Raw genomic sequence first — 15,161 nt, 5'->3', positions numbered from 1 at the left:
AATCCGAAAGCATTCTACACTTGTACGTGGAACAAGAGGATGGCCAGAGTGAGGCTAGGGCTGATCAGGGATAGTGGAAGGAACGTGCGCCTGGAGTCAGAGGAGGTAGGGAAGGTCTTTAATGAATACTTTGCTTCTGTATTCACTGCTAAGAGGGACCTTATCACTTGTCAGGGCAATGCAATATGTTCGAACAGGTTGATGTTAAGGAAGATGATATGCTGGAAACTTTGACAAACTGGATAGGTAAGTCCCCAGGCCAGAGAGGATATACCTAAGGTTCCTACGAGAAGCAATTGCTGTGCCTTTGGCGATGATTTTAGTGTCCTCACTGTTCACTGGAGTAGTGCCAGATGATTGGAGGGTGGCAAACATTATTTCCTTGTTCAAGAAAGGGAATAGGGATAACCCTGGGAATTGCAGACCAGTCAATCTTACATCGCTGGTGGGGAAATTGTTGGAGAGGATTCTATGAGACAAGATTTATAATTATTTGGAAAAGATAGTCAGCATGGCTTTGAAGGGGGCAGGTCATGCCTCACAAGCCTTATTTAATTCTTTAAGGATGTTGCAAAACACATGGACAAATGTACAGCAGTGGGTGTAGTGTATACAGATTTTAGCAAGACGTTTGATAAAGTTCTCCATGGCAGGCTCGTTCAGAAAGTATGGAAGCATAGGATACAGGGAAATTGGCTGCCTGGATACAGAATTAGCTGGCCCATAGAAGACAGAGGGTGATAGTAGATGGAAAGCATTCAGCCTGGAGCTTGGTGACCAGTGGTGTTCCGCAGGGATCGTTTCTGGGACGTCTGCTCTTTGTGACTTTTATAAAATAACTTGGATGAGAAAGTGGAAGGGTGCGTTAAGTAAGTTTGTGGATGGCACAAACATTGGTGGATAGTGTGGAGGGCTGTTGTAGGTTGCAATAGGGACATTGACAGGATGCAGAGCTGGGCTGAGAAGTGGCAGATGGAGTTCAGTCTGGAAAAGTGCAAAGTAAATCATTGTGGATGGCCGAATTTGAATGCAGGTTGCAGGGTCAAAGGTAAGATTCTTGGCAGTGTGGAGGAATAGAGGGATCTTGGGGTCCACGTCCATAGATCCCTCAAAGTTGCCAACCATATTGACATGATTAAGGCGGCATATTGTGTGTTAGCTTTCATTAGTAGGGGGATTAAGTTTAAGAGTCACGGTGGCATGGTGGGCGGCACGGTGGCACAATGGTTAGCACTGCTGCCTCACAGCGCCAGAGACCCAGGTTCAATTCCCGCCTCAGGCGACTGACTGTGTGGAGTTTGCACATTCTCCCCGTGTCTGCGTGGGTTTCCTCCGGGTGCTCCGGTTTCCTCCCACAGTCCAAAGATGTGCAGGTTAGGGTGGATTGGCCATGCTAAATTTCCCGTAGTGTTAGGTAAGGGGTAAAGATAGGGGTATGGGTGGGTTGCGCTTCGGCGGGGCGGTGTGGACATGTAGGGCCGAAGGGCCTGTTTCCACACTGTAAGTAATCTAATCTAATCTAAGTTATGCTGCAGCTCCATAAAGCCCTGGTTTGACCACACTTGGAATATTGTGTTCAGTTCTGGTCACCTCAATACAGGAAGGATGTGGAAGCTTTAAAGAGAGTGCAGCGAAGATTTACCAGGCTGTTGCTTGGACTGGAGGGCATGTCTTCTAAAGGAAGATTGAGCGAGCGAGAGCTTTTCTCATTGGAATGAAGATGGATGACAGTTGACATGACAGAGGTGTACAAGATGATGAGAGGCATAGAGTGGATAGCCAGAGACTTTTTCTCAGAAATGGCTATCACGAGGGGGCATAATTTTAAGCTGATTGGACAAAGGTTTGGGGAGGTAGATTTGTTACACAGAAAGTGGTGAGTAGTGGAATGCACTGCTAGCAGTGATAGAAGAGTCAGATACATTAGGGACATTTAAGCACATGGATGAATAAAATGCAAGGTATGTAGGTTTGTTTGATCTCAGAGTAGGATAAAAGGTTGGCACAACATCAAGGGCCTGTGCTGTGCTATACTATACTATTCTATGTTCTAAACTTTGGTCCTTCAGAGGATAGAAGGGGGTATTTAGTAATAGGATATGAGGAAATAGCCAAGGCATCGAATAGGTATTGTGTGTCAATCTTCACAGCAGAGGACACAAATAACATGCCAGTAATTGACAAAGACACGAAGGTATGCGAGAACCTGGAAACAATCATTATCACAAAAGAGGTAATATCGAGCAAGCTAATGGAGTGAAGGGTAAACAAGTCTCCTGGCACTGATGGACTGCATCCTAGGGAACTAAAAGAGATAGCAGAAGAAATAGCAAATGCACTTGTGGTAATTTTCCAAAATTGACTGGACTCTGGGATAGTTCCAGAAAAATCGAAAACAGCAAATGTGATGCCACTGTTTAAAAAAGGTAGACAAAGGATGGGGAATTATAGACCAGCTAGCTTAACTTCCATAGTGGGGAAGATGCTGGAGTCGAAAATGTGTTGCTGGAACAAGGAAGGACAGGAGAATCGACGTTTCGGGCATCTCCAGCATCTGCAGACCTCACTTTCTCCTCAAAGATGCTGGAGTCTACTATTAAGGAAGAAATAGCAAGGCATTGAGATAGAAATTGCCCTGTTGGGCAGACGCAGCATGGGTTCACCAAGAGTAGGTCTACTGGAATTCTATGAAGACACTACAAGCACGGTGGACAACGGGTACCTAGAAGATGTGGTGTATCTTGATTTCCACAAGGCATTCGAAAAGTGCCGCACAAAAGCTTGCTGGATAAGATAAAGATGCAAGGCGTTATCAGCAATATATTAGCATGGATAGAGGATTGGTTAACTAACAAGAAGCAAACAGTGGGGATAAATGAGTGGTTTTCTGATTGGCAATCAGCGATTAGTGGTGTGCCTCAGGAATCAGTGCCGGGACCGCAATTGTTCACAATTTACATCAATGATTTGGAGTTAGGGACCATATGTAGTGTGGGAAAGTTTGTGGATGACACTACGGTGAGTGGTAGAGCAAAGTGTGCAGAAGACTGTGAAACTTTGCAAAGGGACATAGATATTTAAATGAGTGGGCAAAGGTCTGGCAGATGGAGTACAATGTTAATAAAAGTGACATCATCCATTCTGGTAGGAATATCAGTAAAAAGGTCTATTACTTGAATTGTTAAAAAACATTTGCAGCATGCTACTGTGCAGAGGGACCTGGGTGTCCTTGTGCATGATCACATAAAGTTGTTTTCAGGTGCAACAGGTTATTAGGAAGGTAAATGGAATTTTGTCCTTCATTGTCAAAGTGATTGAGTTTAAAAGCAGGGAGGTTATATTGCAGCTGAATAGGGTGCTGGTGAGGCCACACCTGGAGTATTGCGTATAGTTTTGGTCTGTTCTGGCACTAGAAGAGAGACAGAGAGACTTCATTAGGTTGATTCCGGAGTTGAGGGGATTGGCTTATGAGGAGAGACCAAGTAGATTGGGATTATATACATTCGAATTTAGAAGAATGAGGGAAGATCTTATAGAAACATAAAATTATGAGGGGAATAGATAAGACAGAAGTAGAGAGAATGTTTCCACTGGCCTGTAAAACAAGGACAAGAAGGCATAGCCTCACAATTAGAGGGAGCAGATTTAGCATTGAAATGAGAAGGAACTTCTTCACCCAGAGGGTTGTGAAGCTATGGAATTCCCAGTCCAGTAAAGTAGTTGAGGCTTCCTCAGTAAATGCTTTTAAAGCTAAGATAGATAATGTTTTGAACAGTAAAGGAATCAAGGGTTATGGAAAGAGGGTGGTTAAGTGGAGCTGAGGCCTCGAAAAGATCAGCCATGATTTTATTAAATGGCAGAGCAGGCTTGAAGGGCCAAATGGCCTCCTCCTGCTCCTAGTTCTTATGTTCTTTGTCTTTCTGCCCAGTTGACTAGGGCCAAATCATGCCCATGTCCTTATCTTTATTTCCTCCAGCCCCAACAACTTTCAGCAATATCTGTGCCCTTCTGCTTCTTAAGACTAAGGTGGCAAGTAATTTCTTCTCATAAAATTGAGTGTCTATGGAACTCTTTGCCACAGTGTGCTATGGGGGCATAGTCATTGTGTATACTTAAGGCTGAGATAACAAGATTCTTGATCAGTGGGGAAATCAATGGCTAAAGAGAAACATCAGGGAAGTCAGCATGAGGAGTGTCTAATCAGCCATGATCCTATTATGGCAAAGCAAGCTTTGAGGGAACAAACAGCCTACTCCTGTTCCTATTTCTTAAGGTCTTAGAATCTTCAGCATGTTGGGATTTTAACTGAACAGGCAATCATGGCTGTATCTTGGGCTGCCTCAGCCCTAAGCTCTAAAATTCCCTCTAAATCTCCTAACTCTCCATTTCTCTCTTTTTCTTTTAAGATACTCCATAACCAAGAGGGCCATCTACCCTCATGTCACCAATTTTGCTTTATAGAATATTTTGCTTTGTGTTTCTCCTGTAAAACATTTGGGATAATTTATTACATAAATGTGTAATCCAAATATAACGTGCTGCTGTATTATTCAATCTTCAAATATTTGACTTATAACCATAACAGATAACAAAATGACATGACTTGTACACACACAAAATCTTCACCTCATGGCATGAACAGTAGCAGAGTGATGGTTCAATTCAGAATAACACAAAAAGTCACAACATGTTCTGTTAAAACTTCTTAAAATATGACTACTATTCCCCGTTTTGTCCCTTCAAATTTATCAGGAATTACCCATATCCATGATATCTGATCAACTTTGAGAGATTCCAGAACAATCAACACTGACCATCGAAGTTGGTGTCATTTTCTAAGATAATAATAAATAGAAGCAGGAGTTAACCTTTTGCTCCATCAAACCAGCTCAGCAATTTAATTTGATCCAACTGTAACCTGCACTTCACTTTTCTCCTTTTCCGCCAAATTACCACACTCCCTTGTCAATCAGGATCTGCATAAGATTATACACTGAAGAATCATTATTGCAACATCAATAATATGCAACTATAAATAACATTAGCTTTTAGGGCCTTCCATTAAGTCAAAGTCAAAAATCACACGACACCAGGTTATATTCAACAAGTTTATTTGAAATCACAAGCTTTCGGAGCACTGCTCCCTCATTAGGTGGCGTTTCACCTGAAGAAGGAGCAACGTTCCAAAAGCTTATGATTTTTCAAATAAACCTTAGAATCCCAACAATTTGGAAACAGGCCCTTCGACCCAACAAGTCCACACCGACCCTCTGAAGGTTATCTCACCCAGACCCATTCCATTACTCTACATTTACCCTTAACTAATGCACCTAACCTACACATTCCTGAACATTATGGGCAATTTAGCATGGCCAATTCACCTAACCTGCACATCTTTTGGATTGTGGGAGGAAACCAGAGCACCTGGAGGATGTGCAAAATCCACAAAGTGTGGAAGAATCGAACCCAGGTCCCTGGCACTGTGAGGCAGCAGTGTTAACCACTGAGCCACCACATCGCCCCTGTTGGATTATATCCTGACTTTGTCCACCCTAATTTAATACCAGCAAACTCCACATCATGGCTTCCATGAAGTCACTTGACAAATTTTACAAATTGGAACTCTGCATTAGCATCATTATTGCATTTATTTCCTACCTGTATCATCTGTTCTGCCATTGGATAACCTGAAAGAATTAGAATGACTTCCAGCCTGCTTGTACTTTTTAAACCTGAAGAGAAGAATTCCACAAAATTACTAATTAACACAATGCATCACATTGTAATTTTTTCTACAAATATAATTTGTTCTATAATACAGTCATGGAATAGAACACTAGTGGTTCAATGCCTTCTGCTATGTGGGAAAGGGGCAAACGTATATTTGTAATTTGTAATTTCCTGCTCGATAAAATCTAGAAGTTTTCTGATGAAAGTGATGTTGCAATCAACAGCTGAACAGAAATACATGGAGCAGATAAAAAAAAACCCAGAGAACTGCAGATGCTGGAAATCTGAAACAAAACCAGATAATGCAGAGAACAAACAGAGAAACTTCAGCAGGTCTGGTAGCATCTGTGCAGTGAAAGTGGAGTTATTATTTCGGGTCCTGTGGCCCTTCTTCAGAATTGATGGTAGCGAGAAAAAGGTAGTACATATGCTGAAGAAAGTGGTTGGCGGGGTGGGGGTGGTCGGTAAAGGATTAAGCAGTGGTGGAGATGGAGCTCAGAAGGACAGAAAGACAATTAGAAAGATAAAGGGATCCATCTATTCTATAAACTCCAAACATTTCCTACAGATTGGAGTGTAGCAAATGTAACCCCACTTTTCAAGAGGGGAGGCAGAGAAAAAAAACAGAATTACAGTCTAATTAGCCTAGCAGCAATAGTGGGGAAAATGTTAAAACTCTGTTACAAAAGATGTAATAAAAGAACAGTTGGAAAACCTTTACAGAAATAAAGCTAGCATGGATTTATGAAAGGCAATACATGCTCAAAAATCTACTGAAGTTTCTTGAGAACATAACTAATTGACCGTTCTTCAGAACTGACTGAAGCTAAGAAAAGGTTGGGATATATGCTGAAGGTGGAGGAAGGAAGGAGTAAATGATAGGTGGAGATGGAGCCGAGAGAAAAACAAAAATAGTTGGTCAGACAAAGAAACACATCTTCTTCCATGTCCTTCCCCCAACCGCCACATGCCAGGACTTGTCATTGTTTGGGTTGCTACCACAAATAACCTATTATCCAGCCACTGATGGTCCCTATTAGCAGCTATTCATTCTCCCAGGTTGACCTTTATCCATTCCTTTTCTGATGTTCTGAAGCCAGGTCACTGGAAACAGAATTTTAACTCTGCTTTCTCTCCACAGATGCTGCCAGACCTGCTGAGTTTTTCCAGCAATTTCTGATTTTGAAGTAACAACTCACCTTCGAGGCAGGTTCTGTTTGCTTTTGCACGATCAGGGTATATCTTGGTTGGCTCATTCCAGTTTTGAAAAATATAAACAATCCTTGACAATTTTTGAAAATAGCTCTACGTTAACATTCTTGTCTAAGCAACAGACACAGACTCCATTGCCTAGAAGGTTGATATGCTCAACTTCAATACAGCATTTATTTTTTATCATTTAGTACAATAGAACGGCTACAATTCTGAAATAAACTATTTAGCCTGTAGGACCCATGCCAATTCTTTGCAAGAAAACTTTATTTACTCCCACCACATTAATGACTGTTCTTTTCTCCGTTAGTTGGTTACCCGATTCCCTTTTCAAATCCATGACTGAAAACTCTCTCCACTAGAAGTCCTAGCTGTGTATTCCAGATATTATCCACTTATTGCATTAGATTAAAAATTATCCTGTTTCCTTTCATGCTTTTGCAATTGCTTGAAATTTGTGTCCTTGGATTCTTTAGCCTGTGCCAATGGATTAGCTCTCTCTAACTACTGTCGCAATAGTTCGTGATTTTGAATAGTTCTGCCCAACCTCCTTTCAATTTTCTCTTCTCAAAGAAGATCAACTCTAATTTATAAATGTAACCGAAGCTTCACATCCGTGGGACTATTTGCAAAACGTACCTGCACCATTTTTAATGCAATCCTAAACAACTAGACACAATACTCCATGCCAAACCAGTGTTTCATAACAGTTCAGCATATCCTTTCTTTTGTAGTCTATGTCTCTATTTAAAAAGTCTAATATAACGTATGCCTTATTAGCGTTTACCTCAACTTGCCTTGTGAACTTCAACAAGTTATGTATATATGCCACTGGTCTCTCTGCGCCTACTCAAACCATGAAACTGAATGCCTAATTATATATTGCCTTTCCTAATTTTTTTTCTCTATCACAAACTATCATGTTGCACATCTCAATGCTAAATTTCGTCTCCCTAATCCACCAATCAGTCTTCAAAGTCTATCACTATCTGCTCAAAGTTCACAACATTTCCATGCTGCATGTTCAGTTTTGACATTGCATCTGTAGACCAAAATCTAAGCCCATTAATATTTCTCAGGAAAACCAGTTCTGAGTACTGAGTTATCTATAGGGAACATCACTGTGCATCTCCTTCTAAACCAAAAAAAAGTTTTTACAGCTATTGTTTCCTGACCAACAACTTAGTATCTACCTTAAATTTAACTAAATGTAGGTGAATGGTGTAAAACCTCACTGAAATTAGATATTAAAAGGTATCAGAGGAAATGTTGCAAAATAACTACGTAGGAGTAACAATGGGAAATAAAAATCAGTTCAAAATTCATACAAAGGCAAATGAATGGAAATATGATACTAATCAATTATAATAGGGGTCCCCAAATCATGAGTTGTGATCCACAATGGACTCATGCACCAAGTATCACCCTTTCCTCCAAGGTAACACAGGCAACTGGGGACTCTGGCAGCACAGTCCTGAGATTAGCTCCATGGCCCTATGACATATGGTGGATATGATTTACTTTCATGTCATGATTCAGAGGGCATTTCCTTAAGAAATTAACCTGAAGTCCAATCACTGAGTCCAGAACCAGCAAAACGGTTGGTGAAAAATTATCGACACTTGCAACGCAACTGCCACCACAATGCCTTGTCTCCCCCATCCCTACCCGCTCTGTCATTCAAACTGTTGACATGCCAATCTTTAATTGTTAAAACGGGGTCACCAAGAGAAAAGGTTTGATAAGCATTGAATGAGAAGCATCAAGGGTATAAAAGTATTTTTTTTTAAACTTGATCTATGCAGCAGCAAACATGCTTGAAAGCTAGCACTCACTTACCGCAGCATATAGAGAACTATAATGATAAATACGATGACTAACAATGATGAGAGGGCTACCATTACAGCAATAATGGGCATTTCATCTGTAACGAAAAGAAAATATTAATCAGAATATAGATTATAAGCGTAAGTACGCAATTATATCAGATGGGCAAGACAATGCTAAGATGAACCTCAAATGTTGCAAATAGCTGATTAAGAAACTGAGTAAGCTCATGCGAAAACACAAAATTACCAAAACTAACATGCTAGCCTGTATTCAATACAGAATCATTGTTTAAATTGTTGCAGGATCACAAATATGCATTGCTCAGCTGAAGTAGATGAAGTTGACTCTAACAATAGTTAACAACTAAATGACTGTTTTAATGGGCTAGGACATAATAATTCAAAGCTCTATTTCATACCAATACTATCAAAACAGTAATCTAATGAGGCAACTCTTAATCATTTGCAGTATTGCGTACAGTTCTGGTTACTGAAGGGTGCAGAGGAGATTTACCAGGATGTTGCCTTGTATGGAGGGAAGGTCTTATGAGGAAAGGCTGAGGGACTTCAGGTTGTTTTCGTTAAAGAGAAGGTTGAGAGATGACTTAATAGAGACATACAAGATGATCAGAGGATTAGATAGGGTGGACAGCGAGAGCTTTCTTCTTTGGATGGTGATGGCTAGCATGAGGGACATAGCTTTAAATTGAGATGTGATAGATACAGGACAGATTTCAGAGGTAGGTTCTTCACTGAGAGAGTAGTAATAGCATGGAATGCACTGCCTGTAACAGTAATAGACTTACCAACTTTAAGGGCATATAAATGGTCATTGGATAAACATATGGACGCTAATGGAATAGTGTAGGTCAGATGGCACCCTTTCCAATGCTTCCACATTTTTCCTATAATGCGGTGACCAGAACTGTATGCAATACTCCAAATGCAGCCGCACCAGAGTTTTGTCCAGCTGCAACATGACCTTATGACTCCGAAATACAAGCCCTTGACCAATAAAAGCTAATATACCACACGCCTTCTTAACAACTCTATCAACCTGGGTGCAACGTTCAGGGATTTATGCACATGGACACCGAGATCTCTCTGCTCATCCACACTACCAAAATCTTACCATTAGCCCAGAACTCTGTATTCCTGTAACTTCTTTCAAAGTGAATACCTCACACTTTTCTGCATTAAAGTCTACTTGCCATCTCTCAGCCCAGCTCTGCAGCTTATCTATGACCTTCTGTAACCTATAACATTCTTCTGCACTGTCCACAACTCCACTGACCTTAGTGTCATCTGCAAATTTACTAACTCATCCTTCTATGCTCTCATCCAGGTCATTTATAAACATGGCAAACAGCAGTGGCCCCAAAACAGATCCTTGCGGTATACCACTAGAAACTGAATTCCAGGATTAACATTTCCCATCAACTACCACCCTCTATCTTCTTTCACCGAGCCAATTTCTGATCCAAACCACTAAATCACCCTCAATCCCGTGCCTCCGTATTTTGTGCAATAGCCTACCATGGCGAACCTTATCAAGCGCTTTGCTGAAATCCATATACACCACTTCAACCACTTTACCCTCATCCACCTGTTTAGTCACCTTCTCAAAGAACTCAATAAGATTTGTGAGGCATGACCTACTCTTCACCAAACTCTGTTGACTATCCCTATCAACTTATTCCTCTCTAGATGATTATAAATCCTAACTTTTCCTACACTTTACCCACAACCGAAGTAAGGCTCACTGGTCTATAATTACCAGGGTTGTCTCTACTCCTCTTCTTGAACAAGGGGACATTTGTTTTCCTCCAGTCTTCTGACACTATTCCTGTAGACAATGGCGACATAAAGATCAAAGCCATAGGCTCTGCATTCTCCTTCCTAGCTTCCCAGACAATCCTAGGATAAATCCTATCTGACCCAGGGGACTTATCTATTTTCACACTTTCCAAAGCTGCCAACAGCTCTTCCTTATGAACCTGAATCCCATCTAGTCTGGTAGGCTGTATCTCAATATTCTCCTCGACAACACTGACTTTTTCCTATGTGAATACTTACGAAAAATAATCATTTAGCACCTCTCCTATCTCCTTCCGACTCCACACACAAATTCCCACTACTGTCCTTGAGTGGCCCTAATCTTAGGAAAAAGTGAGGACTGCAGATGCTGGAGATCAGAGTCGAGAGTGGGGTACTGGAAAAGCACAGCAGGTCAGGCAACATCTGAGGAGCAGGAGAATCGACATTTCGGCGAAAGCCTGATGCACAGCCTGATTCTCTTGCTCCGATGCTGCCTGACCTGCTGTGCTTTTCCAGCTCCCCACTCTTGACCTAAATCTTACTCTGTTTATTCTTTTATTCCTGATATACCTACATAAAGCTTTAGGGTTTTTCTTGATTCTACCTGCCAAAGACTTATCATGTCCCCTTCCGATTCTTCTTAGCTCTCTCTTTAGGTCCTTCCTGGCTAACTTGTAACACTCAAGCAGCCTAACTGAGCCTTCACATCTCATCATTACATAAGCCTCCTTCTTCCTCTTGACAAGAGATTCAACTTCTTTAGTAAACCACGGTTGCCTCACTCTACCACCTCCCTGCCTGACAGATATCAAAGACACGGAGTTGCTGTTCCTTGAACAACATCCACATTTCAATTCTGCCCATTCCTTGCAGTTTCATTCCCCATCTTATGCATCCTAAATCTTGCCTAATTGCATCATAATTGCTTTTACTCCAAATATAACTCTTGCCCCGCAGTATAAATCTATCCCTTTCCATCTCTAAAGTAAACATAACTGAATTGTGGTCACTATCACCAAAGTGCTCACCTACCTCCAAATTTAACATTTGGCCTGGTTCATTACCCAGCGTCAAATCCAATGTGGCTTGACACATACTGTGTCAGTGTAGCCAAATCAGATAAAGGTGGCAGATTTACTTCTGTAAAGAACATTAGTGAAGCAGATAGGTTTTTACAATTAATGGTGCTTATTACATGATGGCCATCAGGCTAGGTTTTAATTCATTTTTGATTATTTCAAATTCGACCACCTGCCATGGTAGGATATGAAGTTACTTCAGAAAAACATTATCCTGAGGTTCTGGATTACCACACTATGATGCTACCACTACACAATTATCTCTTCACGTGACTTCCAAACTTTCGTTGCCTGTTATGTTAATTCTTCACTTGTGCTCCCTCAGACCTCCACCCCGGCCCCAGCTCCCCACCCGTCCTTTAATTCATATAATATCACAAAGAAACCCACTGCTCAATCTTTGATTGGTACTCTCTGGCCTCAACTCAGTTCAATAATTTCATACTGTACCTCGACACTTAAGCTTCTGGATTTATTTGCTCACACAGTTTTCAGTCCTCATTTTCTGACAGTGGCTGGTTATAATTCTATCTTTAACACTTCATCTAATCCCATCTTTCCTTTCTTTATTTGTCCAATTATTATTCCCTTTAGCTTTGCAGCATAAACCCTTCATCAATAGTCCAACCTATCACAGATCTCACATTCTGTTCTTACTTCTGACCTCTGCATTTCACTTGCTTACAAGTTGTAAAATTTTTAAGCTTTTCTAGTTCTGATAAAGGATTGGTAGGAAGCAAGAACTCTTTCTTTCCCCAGAAATGCTGGCAGACCTGGGTATCGCTGAAAGGAGATAACTTGTGTTCATATCATCTGGACAGACACAAGAATACAACATTTCAAAAGGATACAATAATGTATACCATTTGCAAAAAAGGTACAGATTTGTTAACAAGTAGCCTCTGATTATTGTCTTGTAGACAACACTTCGGGAATAGTTAGTCTTTGTTCGAGTTCAAAAACAGTAAGCTGTACTTGATTGCTTGTTACAATGTGTTGACCAATCTACCATGAATGAGGAGTCCCAAAGCTTTTGCTTCACTGAAAAATGCATGCACACGTTCACTATCCATGCAACAGACATGGCCCTGTTTGGGAATATATGCAGCTTCTATCACAGTTAAGTTAGTTTGTCTTATCTCTATGCATCACTGATACACCAAACTTTGTTTTACACAGAGCAACTTAACGGTTACTGTAAAATAACTGGGAGTTACATCTTTGCGTATAAACCTGCAAGATTGAGAGTAAGACTTAGATTTCAATTACAGAGAGTTTTTAAACCAGTACCATTAAAATTTAGACATGACAATTTCTCATTTTTGAAGAGTGACAGGAAGCCCAAATCGAATAAAGTTTTCAAGACCATACAGGTTACATTAATTTTAATGGTACTCTCATTACACCAAAACAAAAAGGCCACTTCACCATAAAGTACGTGTCACTTAACTTATGCTGTAGTCAATGACATACAGGTTATGGATGAGAAACTTTAAATGTTAAGGCTTTAATACGTAATTACATTTTGGAAATCCATGTTTACAATAAAACAACAAATAGCTGCAACCACCTTTTTAGCATTTATACCTTAATGATTTACCACATTGACAAAGAAACATGCATAGGTCACTGAAGAAGTGAATAAAGCCATTTGACGCAAGTATCGGCCTTCAAGATAGCAGAAAAATATGCTGCCTAGCATGGTTTGTTTTATTAATAAGTTTGTGCTCCTCTTCCCCTTCATGTCATTCTGTAATGTTGTTGGAGAAAGATTGCATGTGCAATAGTTCTAGTACCTCAACATATTTGCCATTTTCTTATCAGACTTAACAGCATTTTTTTAAATATGCAGGGTATACAATTTTGCTCAACTATGTTTATCAAATATCCACACAGATCTAACATGTTTAACGTTCAAGGACATAAACGAGGACCAGGATTTCAGTTATTCCAGCACAGACAAGGAGTGAATCATTTAGCTCCTTAATGTGAAACAATGAAATCTTCCAATTAGGGCAAGGCTCCAAGGAAAGACCTTTTGGTTAAAATAGAATTTTCCTTTTGAACTATTATATTGAATACCTAATTTAGCAACTTTTTTTATTATCTTGGATTTTTCAAAAAGCTCTTCAAATGCTGTTTATCAGTCAAATTACCCAAAAGCAAGGGAGAAGCTGATAATACAAAGATTGAAAGCGGCATGATAGCACGGTGGTTAGCACTGCTGCCTTACAGCGCCAGAGACCCGGGTTCAATTCCCACCTCAGGCGACTGTGTGGAGTTTGCACATTCTCCCTGTGTCTGCGTGGGTTTCCTCCAGGTGCTCCGGTTTCCTCCCACAGTCCAAAAATGTGCAGGTTAGGTGAATTGGCCATGCTAAATTGCCCGTAGCGTGAGGTGAAGGGGTAAATGTAGGGGAATGGGTCTGGGTGGATTGCACTTTGGCGGGTCGGTGTGGACTTATTGGGCCGAAGGGCCTGTTTCCACACTAAGTAATCTAACCTAAAAAACCCAGAATACTAAGGTGATAACATGGTTGAACCTCCAACATATACATTGGACCAGATCTTTTGAAGTGGGTTAGCTTGTGCCACACACCACTGACCAGACTTATTCCTGCAGCATTTCATTCAATTTGGTTTTTTTTTCTTCTACCTTACTGAAAGGTTGAGCTTGAAACTACTTGACAAGTACAATGAAGTATTTCAATGGAGCTGGAAATTTAATAAATGCAAAAACCAGCAGCATATTGCTTCAGACACCAACAACATTCTCAAAACTTGATAACATCCAGGACAAGGCAGCCCACTTGATTGACACCACATCCACAAGCACCCACTCTCTCCAGTACCAACACTCAGTTGGAGCAATGTGTATGATATATAAGATGCACTGCAGAAATTCACCAAACATCCTTAGACAAACCTTCCAAACTCACGACCACTTCCATAGAGTCATAGATAAGTACAGCATAAGAACAATGGCCTCATTACTTGAGAGTACCCCTCCATCCTGACTTGGAAATATATTGCCATTTATTCACTGTCAGTGGGTCGAAATCCTAGAATTGTCTCCTTAAAGACATTGTTGGTCTACCTACAGCACCTGGACTTGGTGGTTCAAGAAGAGAGCACACCACCAACTTTAAGGGCAATTGTGGGTGGGTTGAGCTTCGGCGGGTCGGTGTGGCATTGTTGGGCCGAAGGGCCTGTTTCCACACTGTAATGTAATCTAATCTAATCTAAGGACAGGCAACAAATGGCAATCAGCCAGCAACACCCACGAGTGAGTTATGAAAAACGAGACTTAAAAAGAAAAGGAAAAATGGTAGAAATGGCACATTTGAATTCAATCAAGAGCAAAATGCCAAACATAGCAGGAAAAAGACTGGATTGAGAGAAAGAGAGAGCAAGAGCGAGCGAGAGGAGAGGAGAGGGGAGGTGGGGGGGAGGGAAGGGTGGAAAGAGACAGAAAGAAGGGGTGGGGGAGGAAG

General features: G+C 40.8%; 1 protein-coding gene across 7 annotated transcripts in view; it reads right to left on the bottom strand.

Annotated features, from left to right (window-relative positions):
* Window positions 1-15,161, bottom strand: part of ptpra (protein tyrosine phosphatase receptor type A) — a 308,647-nt gene that overhangs the window by 163,680 nt on the left and 129,806 nt on the right. For all 7 annotated transcript variants that reach the window (XM_043701175.1, XM_043700933.1, XM_043700779.1 and 4 more), the window contains 2 exons: window positions 8,782-8,866; window positions 5,659-5,732 (listed from right to left, as the gene is read on the bottom strand). In XM_043701175.1, the coding sequence (XP_043557110.1) occupies window positions 5,659-5,732; window positions 8,782-8,866 (159 nt within the window). The remainder of the gene's footprint in view (window positions 1-5,658; window positions 5,733-8,781; window positions 8,867-15,161) is intronic.

Source organism: Chiloscyllium plagiosum, chromosome 1 (assembly GCF_004010195.1).
Source record: "Chiloscyllium plagiosum isolate BGI_BamShark_2017 chromosome 1, ASM401019v2, whole genome shotgun sequence".
In the NCBI taxonomy this organism is placed as follows: Eukaryota; Metazoa; Chordata; class Chondrichthyes; order Orectolobiformes; family Hemiscylliidae; genus Chiloscyllium; species Chiloscyllium plagiosum.
The sequence above is the reverse complement of the archived record's forward strand: the minus strand, read 5'-3'. Positions and strand labels throughout refer to the sequence as shown.